A 13,150-nucleotide genomic window follows, 5' to 3' on the forward strand; every position below is an offset into this window, starting at 1 on the left:
AAGACACTAAGCCTTTTTAAAAAAGTTTTATGCTCTTTTTATCTAAAACACATTTAACTAAAATTTCCCAAGTCAATATGCTAGAAAATTTTGTAAAGAAATATATTTTTTTACTCTTGATCTTGGCCAAAAGGCCGAGAAGCAATGAGAAAAAATATATATGTTTTTAATATTTATTTATTTTGGGGAGGGCACAAGTGGGGAAGGGGCAGAGAGAGGAGGACAAAGGATCCGAAGCAGGCTGTGCACCAACAGGCTGACAGCAGTGAGGTGATGTGGGGCTTGAACAGCAAGATCATGACCTGAGCCAAAGTCAGATGCTCAACTGACTGAGCCACCCAGGTGCCCCTGTAAATAAATGTCTTAAAACAATAATTCATAAAAAAAATAGCTGAAAAGAAAATTAGTGAGCTAATCTAAAGTAAAAGCTCTTAGGAAATTGCCCAAAATGCATCAAAGGAGCTCAAGGTGATGGATGTTGTGAAAGAGAAAGAGTTAGGGAGACAGACTAAGGCAATATGACATATCTCAATCAGATTTTCTGAAGGAGTGACTACAAAGAATGGGATATTGCAGGTTTGGTTCCCTGGGAAACTTTCTCTTAGATAGCTTCATAAGATTGAGCCCACATCTGGTTCCGCATTGCCACTGTGGGGCCTACTTGGGATTCTCTCCCTCTCTCTCTGCCCCTCTCCTGTTCATACTCACACTCTCTCTCAAAATAAATAAAAATTTAAAAAATAAAATAAAATAAGATCTTAAGAGCACCAGTAAGGAAAACACAATTACCTGTAGAGAAATGACAAGTTAGTTGACCATTAGTTGACTTCTCATAAGCAAAAATGGAAACCAAAGGATGATGAAATAATATCTTCGAAATGTTGAGAGAAAACAACTGTACACTCACTAAGCTATAATTCAAGAAGTGGGCCAAAATACTGAATTTCCAGATAAGCATAGCAAAGTTTACCACCAACAGACTCCTCAGTAAAGGAAATTCTAAAGCAGTAGTTTTTAAACTTGTTTGCAAGCACATTAAAAGCAACAGGGCAGCTTTGAAACACTATGCCTATGTACCACCCCAGCAACTCTGATTCAGTTACTCTTACAGCCTATGGCTGTAAGAAGGTACCGCTTTTCCTCCCACCACCAAGATGGTGTCAGAGAAGGTCAAATGGGGAGGTAGGACTTTCATCCCTACCCAACATCAGCAAGCTCCTCTTCTGTGGCTTCACTGAAGATCACATGGGACTCATCTCCCTCTTTGCTGGAATGGAGTCAAAGAGGCCTAGTTGGAAGTTTCTACCTCCATCCAGTAGTTATAAGACCTCTTTCCCTCCCATTCAGGGTGGTTTTAGCAGAGACCTAATAGGAAACCTGAACTTCAAACCACACCTGTCAGTAACAAGGCTGTGTCCCTGTTTCTCAACTAGTGTAGGGCCAAAGGAGACCTGCTAAAACAGAAATTTTAAATATTCAAAGTTGCAAAAGAAAATACTGGAATTAATAGGTACCAACACTGAGATGAAACAGATATTGGAATTAACTGCCTAAGATTTTAAAGCAGCCATCATAAAATGCTTCAACAAGCAATTACAAACACACTTGAAACAAATAAAAAAAAAAGTCTCAGCAAAGAAATAAAAGATACTAATAAGAACCACATGGAAAATTTAGAACTGAAAAAATACCAAAACCGAAATAAAAACTCACCAGATTGGCTCAAACATCAGAATGTAGATGACAGAGGAAAGAATCAGTGAACTTGAAGACAGAATAGAGCTTACCCAATCTGAACAACAGAGAGAAAATAGACTTAAAAATTTAACAGAACCTCAAGGACCTATGGGATTATAACAAAATATCTAACATTCCTGTCGTCATAATTCTGGAGAAAGGGGAAAGAGGAAGGGGCTATAAAAGTACTTGAAAAAATAATGGCTGAAAACGATCAAAATTTAGCAAAAGGCCAAACTCGATAGATTAAAGAAGCAGAGCAAAGGCAAGACAGGATAAAGCCAAATCACAGTCAAACTTCTGAAAATTAAAGACAGAGAAAACAGAGAAAAAGAGAGGACATCCTACCTACGGTGGTGGAGGGCAGGGAACAATTTGAATGACAAAAGATTCTCATCAGAAACTATGGATGCCATTTTTAAAAAGTGACACAACATTTTTTAAGTGCTGAAAGAAAGAACTGTCAAACCAGAACTTTATATGCAAAAATTTCCTTCAGGAAAGAATAAACCAAGACATTTTCAGATGAATGAAAACTTAGAGAATTTGTCAGCAGTAGAACAACCTAAAGAAGTTTTAAAAGTATAAATGAAACAATAAAAGAAGGAATCTTCGATTATGTGGAAGGAGAAAGGAGCAGTGGAAGGAACAAATGTGTGGGTATATACAAGAAGTTTTACTGCATCTCCAGTTTTTCAAATTGTTTTTGAGTAACATCTCTGATGTGGTTCTCAAAGCACAGAGAGAATATATTTAAGACAATTATATTACAAATGAGGGAATATAAAGGAACTTAAGAGTAGGTAAGTTTTCTGTACATCACTTGAACTGGGAAAATGTCAACGCCAGTAAACTGTGACATTTATGTATGATATACCTAGAATAAGGAACAGGCAATCCTAAAGAAGGCAAAAGAAAAAAGAAAACAAAACAACAACAACAAAAAGCTAAGTGGCAGATTTGAGCCCTGACAAATGGATAATTACATTAAATGTAAATGGTCTAAATACAGGAATTAAAATTCCTGTGAAGATTGACAGCTTCGATTTTTAAAATGACCCAATTATGTGCTGTCTATAAGAAATTATCTTCAAATATAACAGTACAGGTAGGTTGAAAATAAAAGGATAGAAAAAGATATACTATGCAAACACTAACCAGAATAAATCAGGAGTCACTATATTTAAAAAAAAATTTTTTTAACATTTATTTATTTTTGAGAGATACAGAGACAGAGTGCGAGCAGGGGAAGGGCAGAGAGAGAGGGAGACACAGAATCTGAAGCAAGCTCCAGGCTCTGAGCTGTCAACACAGAGCCCAATGCAGGGCTAGAACTCACAAACTGTGAGATCATGACTTGGACCGAAGTTGGATGCTTAACTGACTGAGCCACCCAGGCACCCCAGGAGTCACTATATTAATATCAGATAAAGTAGATCTCAGAGCAAGAAATTTATCAAGAACAGAGAATGACATTACATAATGATCAAAGAGTCAATCCACCAAGAACACATAACAATTCTAAATTTGTATGAACCAATCAACAGAACAGCAAGATATGTGAAGCAAAAACTAATAGAACTGAAAGAAGAAATAATAAAATTCACAATTACAGATGGAGACATCAACACCCCTTTGTTAACAGTTGATAAAATAACTACACATAAAGTCAGCAAGTATATAGAAGAACCCAACAACATCGTCAAGCAACAGGTTCTAATGAGCATTTATACATTCTTTTCAAGCACCACCAAATCATTTACCAAGATTGAGCATGTTCTGAGGGTCACAAAACCTCAACAAATGTAAAATAATTGAAATCATACAGATTATTTCTGACCAAAGTGGACTCAAACTAGAAATCAGTAACAGGAAAGTCTCTAAGCACTTGGAAACTAAACAATAAACTTATAAATAATCCATGGGTCAAAGAGGAATTTTGAAGAAAGTTAAAAATATATATCAAACTGAATGAAAGCAAAATGTTCTGGTAACACATTTCATAATTAGGTAATTAAAAGTAACTTTTATTAAAAGTTAAAAAAATTAAAATCACAATTTATTTCTGAATTTGAGTGTTTCTGTAAGAATATTTTGTTGATTCCGATTGCTACTGCTACTCTTGAAGTTTCTTGGAATAGTCAATGGGCAGAGGTTAGCAATTTTATTGAAAGAAATCAAGAAAACGTTTTGTGCAATAATTATAGAATTTATAAGTTATTTATCCCTAGTGGATTCTTCTGTTCAAACATCACTAGCCAATCAAGAGACTACTCAGAAATAAACAAGAGTAAAAAGATTCCATCAGCTCTGATATTTTGCCAACTTTCAGCCATATAAAAAATAGCTTTACACATACTTTTCATTTTTACTATAGATGTGTATTTCTGAAAATTCGAGGGGAACATATTTAACAAATTGTAACTTGATTTGTATCTTTTAAATATTTAGATACATGGTATGTCTATTTCCCTTTCTTCTCTTACCCTGGGCCCAGCAGATGTTAGGGGCTGGCCTGTCCTAACCTCCTTAACTCTCAGACCCACAGCTCCCTTTTCCGGAAAAGGACAACACTTCAGAATTGAGATGAACGAGGCAACTGAGCAAATATGGCTAATATAAGTTCCATCACTTTCCTGAAGAGGAATCTGTATTCAGGGAGTGTTTAAGAGTTTTGTTTTGTTTTATTCTTTCTCTCTCTTTAAAAATTTATTTTTGCTTTTATGGGGGGAGGGGGTCGGGGAGGGATGCAGGGTAGACGAACATGTTTGAGGCTCGTGGGTAAGGAAGTGGATGAAGACACCGAGGAGAGATGTGTGATGGGGCGGGGTGGGATCGCCCCGGAGGAACTGGCTTTGGTAGTGGGAATGAAGAAGAGGAATCCCCATCCACCCCCGCAGGAAACGCTCCAGTGATTGGAGGTGTGTGTGGCTGCGTGTGTGCCTGTGTCTGTGTGTGAGGAGGGGGTAGCTCCGACTCCCGCAGACATCACCACGCATGACGAAGCTACTTCCCCTCACGCGGTCCAAGGCGCACACGCGCCATCCACAGCCACGCCCGCACACACTAGACACACACACGGCGTCCGAGGGTCCGGTTGCCATGGCGAACAGGAGCGCGTGAGCCCAGGCGCCCCTCCCGCCCCCGGCCAAGCCCGGTCAACTGCAGCTCTGATTGGTCGCTGCTTCCTCATTATGCAAATCATTTGCGTAGACTCCGCGGCCAGCTCCCTGACGTCACCAAGCACGGGGGCTGGGGCTCGGGGCTCGGCTCCGGGAGAGCTCGGGCGGGAGCCCGGATAGCGCCGCGCGGGGACCTCAACCCAGACCCCAGCGTCCCGCCGCCGCGGCCCGGTCCTGCCCCGCCCCCGGCCCCGCCCCTTTCCAGCCTGCCCCACCCCCTCTACGCCCCTCCACCCGGGCCCCGCCCCCTGTGCAGCCCCCCGCCCTCGCCGCCTGGACCCCGCCCCCTCCCCCCTGGCCCTCGCCACTGGTCCAGGGAGGGGACGGCGGGACAGACGGGACTGGTGGGACCGGCGGGAGGGCGGACCGGGCGGGGATATGGCCGCGGCGCCCGGAGGGTCTGCGCCGCCCGCCGGCCCCGGCCCGCGCCTGGGTTTCAGCACCGCGGACAGCGGCGTCGGCATGAGCGGGCTAAACCCCGGTCCTGCCGTGCCCATGAAGGACCACGACGCCATCAAGCTCTTCGTGGGGCAGATCCCGCGGGGCTTGGACGAGCAGGATCTCAAGCCGCTGTTCGAGGAATTCGGCCGCATCTACGAGCTGACGGTGCTGAAGGACCGGCTCACCGGCCTCCACAAAGGTGCGCGGGGTCAGCCCAGCCCAGCCCAGCCCAGCCCTGCCCCAATCCGATTAGAGTGGGCCCAGCCCAAACCCCAGCCTCAACCGCAGCCCCAACCTTAGCCCTACCTAGAGTCAGTCCAACATCAGTCCAATACCAGCCCCACTTCAGCCCAGTCTCCTCCCCAGATCACAGAACCCCCAGGCCAGAATTTTCTCTCCGACATCCTCCTCCTGATCACCACTCTGATCCTCTGGCGTGTTCTCCACTCTAACCTCTAACTCCCTACCCTTCACCTCTCACATCCCAACAGTCCCAACCTTTCAGTCGGACCTCCCTCCATCCCTCTTATCAGACATTCCAAATCCTGAAATTTGAAAACTTATTTGACCTTTGGGTCTCAATTTCCCAAACCCTGGACCAATCATTTCTGACCCTCTCTCCCAATCTAGTGCCACCCCACTCAGGCCTAACCATCCACACACACGTCTCCGACTTGTACCCCTCATTCTGGCCTCCGAGCCCAGCCAACCCCCAGAGCCTTCTTTTGATGCAGACTGCTAACTTAAAACCCCCCAAACCCCAATTCCTCCCTTCTTCAGAACCCAGGCCTGGCTAACTCACAAAATCCAATTCCCCTCGAGGAGGCTCTCAGCTTCAAATTCCACCCTCATGTTTGAGAATAACCCCATCTCTCCTCCCCCTGCCAGAATCCCAACACTCTCTGCCTCTTCTGACTTGAGTCCAGAACCCTGACCTCAACTGGGAAAATCTACCACCTGTGTGCCCCCTCATTTCAGGTTTCCTCTCAGCTGAACCCATACTTCTTTCATCCTCTAATCTCCCCACTCTTGTGCCTCATCTATACCCTTCCCCAATCCTCTTTATGGACTCCTGCTTTCCCTCCTTCGCAGGCAGGTCCTGGAGTAGAGCCTGTGGATCAGAACCTCAGGGTGGGTCAGTTTGAAGAGGCAGAAGGGATTTTCTCCCTGCCCTTGTTAGAGAGACAGGCACCACAGTTCTGTCCAGCCACACCCCTTTCTTCCTGTAGAGAGAGGGAGGAGGCTTGTTTACATGCAGAAAAGTCTGTCCAGGCTGGGCTGGAGTAAGAGAGCCAGAGTCACATGTCATACATGGGCAGGGGATAGAAATTATTTGAGGAGAAACACCTCTATCTCTCCCCCACCTTCATCATGCTTCAGTTTCAGGATTTGAGGGGTAAGGGTCTCTATCTTACCCCACCTTCACCATGCTTCAGTTTTAGGATTTGAAGGGTAAGGGTCACCAACTATTCTCCATGATTTTTCTAGGACAAAAGTGTCCGGTCCTGGGTAACAGCTAAAGGTACTTTCCTAAGGGCTGAGAGCAGGAATCAGGCTGCCACCTCTTTTCATCTGGGAGGCACACTTGTACAGGGGCTTCATGAAAATGCCCACAGAAGGTCTGGGACCAGCTAGGTAGCAGTGCCTCTTCCACACTTGGAGGTGGGGTTACTTTAAAAGGGGCATGAAAGAATAAAACTATATCATCCTGATTCCTTCTAATGCAGTCCAGCTGCCTGGCTGTCCATCCATCCATAGCAACTTACTTTCTTATTTTCTAGACATTTATTTCAGTATGTAAGCACAAGGTAATCTTTCTGGGCCATCTGGGAAGCGTATAAGATACCTTTAATTCTCACTCTTCTCATTCAAACACCATCAGAGTCTCTGAAATGTTCTCTTATCCGTTCTCTTTCTCCATTTAGCTCTAATTCTTCCTGTTTTTAAATTTTCATTTGTCTCTCCCTCTAGCCATGCTTCTCTGTCTTTCCATCCCTCCTTTTCCCACCCCCTATCCCAGGTAGTACAAATGGGGCTCCTTTGGGCAGCAGTTGGGCCCCTGAGCCTTTCAGACTGGGCCCCAGCCCTGCCCAGTTCTGACGTCAGCTGATATGGCTTAGTGGCAGAAGATGAAGCAGAGATGTAAGCGAAATCAGGTGTTTGGTGATTTGTCCCCAAACCAACCTGCAGCTCTCCAAAGCAGGGTTGCCTTGCAAGATGATTCGAAGGGTCTCTGTGTCAATATATTCCCCACTTTCTCCCCAGCAATAGTGACACCCAAAAGCCAGAGTGACTCATTTTCCTTTTGATGGCTGGGTACTGAAGGAGGCAGCCACAGTGCTTTGAAAAAAACCTCAGTCTAGGAGTTAGGAGATTCTAAACCCTATTCTGCCCCTGGCACACTGTCTGGGTTCAGTTTCCCTGTTAATACAGTAAGAGTTTGTCCCAGGTTTCTCTAAGGTCCCTTTAACTCAATGAATAGCTGGTAGCCACCCACCTGAAGGGGGCAGCCACTTGGAAGACAGCACAGAAAATGATCCCCTTTGCCTTTGCAGTCGGCTGAGGTCTAAGTGGAAAACTTCACCAAGCTCCTAATGGCTTCTCACATCCACTTTCTCTTCCTTCGGTCTTTCTCCTTCCCACATGCAGAAGGCTCTTTTTGAAAACACAGATCTTATCGTGCCAGAGTCCTGCTTAAAACCCTTTAGTGGTTCTTCACTGCTCCTAAGGAAAAGTTCAAAATCCAGACTGAGGCATACAAGGTTATAGATAACCTGATCCCTGCACGCCTCACTGTCCTCTCTGCCTCCTTTCACCAATCTCCAACCATACTACTCTTCTATCCATTTCCCCAACACACCAAATTCTTGCTTCAGTCTTCATACATGCTGTATGAAGCTGTTCATACGTGCTGTTCCTTCAGCTTCCTTCACCACCCTTCTTGTCACCTGGTTAAGCCCTATTTGTTATTGAGGACTCAATGTGTTCTTTGAAACATTCTTCAACCCTTTGGACTCAAATTATGTGCCTCTCATGATCCTTTACATAATCCCCATGAGAGCAGGGAATGTGTCTGTCTTGTTACCACTTCATCCCAAGCCCATTATAATGCCCACCATAATAAGTAAATAAGTATTCAACAAATATTTTCTGAGTGAGTGCTCAATGACTGTTGGAAAGTAAGGATCCCTGGCTCAGTGCTTCCTAGCAGGCTACACTTTCTGAGTCTGAACAAAGAGGAGTAGGACTGACCCTGTGGCTCAACCCACACTCATTCTCTGTCCCATAACTACTGGATCCATTAGAGAAGTAAGATTTAGGGCACAATAACCCTTTAACAGGCTCTATGTTGAAGCACTGGGAGAGCGGACAGGTCAAGCTCCTTGGATAGGATTGGAGGTCCATGAAAGCTCTTCTCTACAGAAAGTCCTTAAGCCAGCCCCATCTTGCAAGCCTCAAATTAACCTATTCCTCAGCTTCAAACTTGGAGGAGGGAGGTGTTAAGAAGTTGTGGGGTGCTGGGCTTGGCTGTCAACAATTTTCCTCCTTTTGGCCTCCTCTCATCTGAAACTGAGTTGGGAAGGAATTGAGGCTGATTCTGGGAGACTCTGTGAGTATGAATCTGAAAAGGAAGGGGGAGGCTGGGGTTAAAGCTGAAGGCAAAGCCGCTTAGGGAGGTTTAACCCCAACCGGACTTATAGCTGGAGTGGGGAGGGGAGATGTGGGACTGTATGAGCATGTGGCTGGATGTGGGTACACATGTTTCCTAGGCAAGAAGCCAGGAGCAAATGAGAGGGAGCCAGAGTCTGGGACTCAAACACATGAAGCCCCTCCCTTCAGAGAAGGTGGAGGACAGAGGCTTCTCAGAGCAGTGCCCTTGTTTAAAGAAGAGTGGCCTTGAGTTTGTCAACTAATGGGATCTTTCCAGGAAGAGTATTTGGGGGTTTCAGGAAATCCCCTGAGCCAGCCTCTTCCTCCCCAGGCTGTGCCTTCCTCACCTACTGCGCCCGGGACTCTGCTCTCAAGGCCCAGAGTGCACTGCACGAGCAGAAGACCCTGCCAGGGGTAAGTCCACCAGGTTTGGGGGGTGGGGATCACCTCAGGCTGGGGACATGCCTTATGTGCATGCCAAAGCAGCATGTTGGGGCCAGGAACTGGCCAGGAACTGGGTTGGGGCCAGGAACTAGAAGCAGAGTCACTTTTCAGGGCTTACGTATGCCCTGAACAGCTATCAATTCTTGTTATATTTACTCTTCTGGCTCAAAGAAATGGGCTCAACACTTGGACCAAGTATTCCACCCCATCTTTTCAGAGAGGCATCAGTTTTGTGTGTTATGCTAGAATTTGTCCGCACTGGCTAAAATCATGGCTTAAAGTGTCATTTGTCACTGGTGTGAGAATATATGCAGATACATGAGGTAGAGACCCTGCTGAGCTGGTATCTTACTTTTTCCAGTTCTAGAGTCCTTAATAGCACTTCCCTCTGTCCTCTTCCTGTAATGTTTTTTTTGGGGGTGCCTTGAGTCACCAAGATTACTTTCCCTCCTCTTCCCCAAACACTTGGCTGGATGTGGGTACACATGTTCCCTAGGCAAGAAGCCAGGAGCAAATGAGAGGGAGCCAGAGTCTGGGACTCAAACACATGAAGCCCCTCCCTTCAGAGAAGGTAGGAGACAGAGGCTTCTCAGAGCAGTGCCCTTGTTTAAAGAAGAGTGGCCTTGAGTTTGTCAACTAATGGGATCTTTCCAGGAAGAGTATTTGGAGGTTTCAGGAAGCCCCAAAGCTAAGAGGACCTGATTATATGAGCAGTTAGACCATTATATATCAATGGCACCTGATATGGCCTTAGCTAATGGCTAATCACTGGACCAAAGGCAAAGTAGGACCTACGGACCATGTGGCAGAAAGAAAGTGGTGATTGTTAGGAACTAGTGTGGGTTCACCAAGAGCAAACCATACAACAGAGCTTCATTTTCTCTTGTCAAAGGAATGATATGTCTACAAAAAGAGCACTATTCAAATGCCATGCCTGGGACTATATCCATTTTTAAGCCTCAGATTTAAGAGGGTCATTAGCCTATCAGAAAGAGACAAGGATGGGATGCGGAAATAAAATATATCATGGATGATGATTTGAAGAAATTGGAGCTATTTGGCTGGAGAAGATAGGGTGTGGGGGCTTCTACAGGGAGGCATCATAACATAATGATTAAAAATATGACTTTTTGAGTCTCAACAGACCTAGATTTGAATTTCTGTTCTGTCATTTACCGGTTCTGTGTCTCATGATACATTACTTAGACTCTGGAGCTTCAATTTCCTCATCTATAAGGAGTGAGTTATACTAACACTTAGCTCACTGGGCTATTGTGAGGATTAACTGAGGTTAGCAAGTGCCTGGCACAGGGGAAGATCTCAGTAAATATTACTGGTAGGGTGAGGGTAACTGCCTTCAAATTCTGAAGAGGGATTTGGTTTTCTATGGGTGGCTCTAGAGGGCTGGACCAGGATCAGCGGGTATAGAGAACAGACACACTAATTTCAGCTCAGTATAAAGAAATCATTTCTCTGAATTGGAACTGTCCAGCAGTGGCACAAGCTTCACCTAGAGTTGATCAAGCTGTGAGTGGGTCAGGTCCTAGGACAAATCCCAGTAATTGAAGCAACTCAAGCCTCACTCTTGAAGACTCAGCATCCAGTAACACCAATGTATTACTGCTACCAAGCTTCTGTGTGCAGGCTCTGGAGTTAAACAGACATGGGTGTAGATTCAAGCCCTACCACTCACTAACTCTGTGACCTTGGGCAAGTCTTTACTTCTAAGCCTAAGCATCTTCATATGTAAAACTGAATTCATAGAATTGTTATAATAATTAAGTGAACTAACTCATGTAAAGTGCTTAACATAGTTCTTGGTAGACAGTGAGCACTCAGTACAGGTTACCTGGTGGCAGCGGCAGTAGTGACAGTAACAGCAGTGTTAGTAGGAGTAGGAGTAGAAGTTATTATTCATCCAACCATGGGAATAAGTGACTTCTGCTAAAATTGAAAGTCGCTGACACAAACTGTAACATTCCATGTGGGAAACAGCATGGGAAAGGTGCGTAGACAGAAGGAACAAGATGGGTGTGAAATGGGATTGGGAGTTTGGGGGAAGGCCTGGGTGAGCATGGGCCAGGCCAGAGAGAAGACCCACCAGAGAGCAGTGGCTGAAGAGGAAATTTTGGATTCCAGGGTGAGGGATTTGGACTTTATCCTGAAAGCAAATGGGAACACTGAAAAAATTAAGATGAACTTTGTGAGGGGGAAAAAAAAAAAACCTTCTTCAACCAGCCACAGGGCTCCACAAAGGGAGGACTTTATGAGGCTGAGGGCACCTGAGATAAGGGCTGTGGAGCTCTAGATTAGTGGGATAATTTCTGAAGGAGAAACAAGAAATAATAATAACTAGCATTTGTTGATACTAGACAGTGTTCCTAGAATTTTGCATTCTCAAAGTCACTTAATCCTCTGTGAAGAAGCTATTGTTATTGGCATTCCCACTTTACAGATGAGGAAACTGAGTCAAAGGAAACAAGTGACTTGTGCAAGGTTAGGTAGCTACTGGTAGGAAGATCTGGGAAGATCCAGGTAGTCTGACTCCAGAACTCATTCACTTAACCACTACACTATTATCTGCACCAATCTGGTGGCAGACAGGGGTCCATGTTTCTGAAGGGGGTGGTGACTGAATGCATCTGCCCTCTCCCACCCTTTCATCTGCAGGCTTCCAACATGGCCTGGCTTCGTCCCGTACTGCCAGGTTTGGCTTTATTCACCGTCCTCAGCTTAACAAAGTGCAAATTAATATTTAATTATTCTCCTAAATGAAAATCGATGGCTCTGTTGGCCAGCCCAAGCAATGTCCGTGCCATCAATCTTTCCTCTGGGCCTGCCAGGGGCAGTAGCAGCTTTAGTCACCTGGCCTCAGTCCCACCAGCATGAAGGGAGGAGGGTGTCCAGCTCTCTGTAGGCACTGGGTCCTGGGCACAGCTGCCATCTACTGGAAAAGCAAGGAAAGACTTCAATTTGGGCTCCTACTAGAGACCAGAAGGATAGTCACTGTGGGAGCAGGAATGGTTGTCTCCCCAGAGAAAAATCCTGAACCCCTAGGAAAAATGTCATAGTATCTACTGGACTGGGACCTCACCATGACTCCCCTCCATGTGCCTCTGCTAATTTCTGTCACCTATCAAAACTGGGCTCCCTACTCAGGAGGACTTTCTTTAAACCTTAGTGGTCTGTCCCACCTTCTGTAGCTTCTTCTCTATAAAGCTGAAGCTACTTCTTGCAGCCTCATTTTAGGCTCCAGAATCCACCTAAAGAAGGTAAGGCCAACCTTATCCCAGAAGGTGCCCTCCTACTTGTCTCTATCCTTGCCCATGACCACCTTTCCCTTGGACATCCATCCCTTCAAACACTGTGAAGGAGACAGACATAACAGTGCACTTGCTTTTGCAAGTTGTGCCCAGCATAAAACAGCTTGAGTGGAAAGGGCAAGTGGGGGCTAAAATCTAGCCATGCTCTATTGACCAAGCCATGCACATTATCACAGGGTTGTGTCAGCCCAGAGGGGGAGGCACATTTTTTTTTTCTAATTCATCCCATCGTTGGGGGAGTGCTGTGCTAGCAGCCGCCTAGTGAGTGAATTGGAGCCTTTGGCCTCAAGGAGCTTTTCCAGCCCAGAAATAACTCATTGCATCTCAGTGGGATTTACATCTAGGCACATAAAAGGGCATCAGAGTGGAGAC

General features: G+C 45.2%; 1 protein-coding gene across 3 annotated transcripts in view; it reads left to right on the forward strand.

Moving 5' to 3' along the window:
- The first annotated feature begins 5,193 nt into the window (after window positions 1-5,193).
- The window catches only part of CELF6 (CUGBP Elav-like family member 6), a 30,407-nt gene continuing 22,450 nt past the window's right edge, over window positions 5,194-13,150 (forward strand). The window contains exons 1-2 of one of the 3 annotated variants that reach the window (XM_023255090.2): window positions 5,194-5,559; window positions 9,343-9,425. In XM_023255090.2, coding sequence (XP_023110858.1) covers window positions 5,298-5,559; window positions 9,343-9,425 — 345 coding nt within the window. In that variant the 5' untranslated portion in view covers window positions 5,194-5,297. The remainder of the gene's footprint in view (window positions 5,560-9,342; window positions 9,426-13,150) is intronic. The other 2 variants (XM_023255089.2, XM_023255088.2) reach the window with 2 other exon arrangements.

Source organism: Felis catus, chromosome B3 (genome assembly GCF_018350175.1).
Source record: "Felis catus isolate Fca126 chromosome B3, F.catus_Fca126_mat1.0, whole genome shotgun sequence".
Classification (NCBI taxonomy): Eukaryota; Metazoa; Chordata; class Mammalia; order Carnivora; family Felidae; genus Felis; species Felis catus.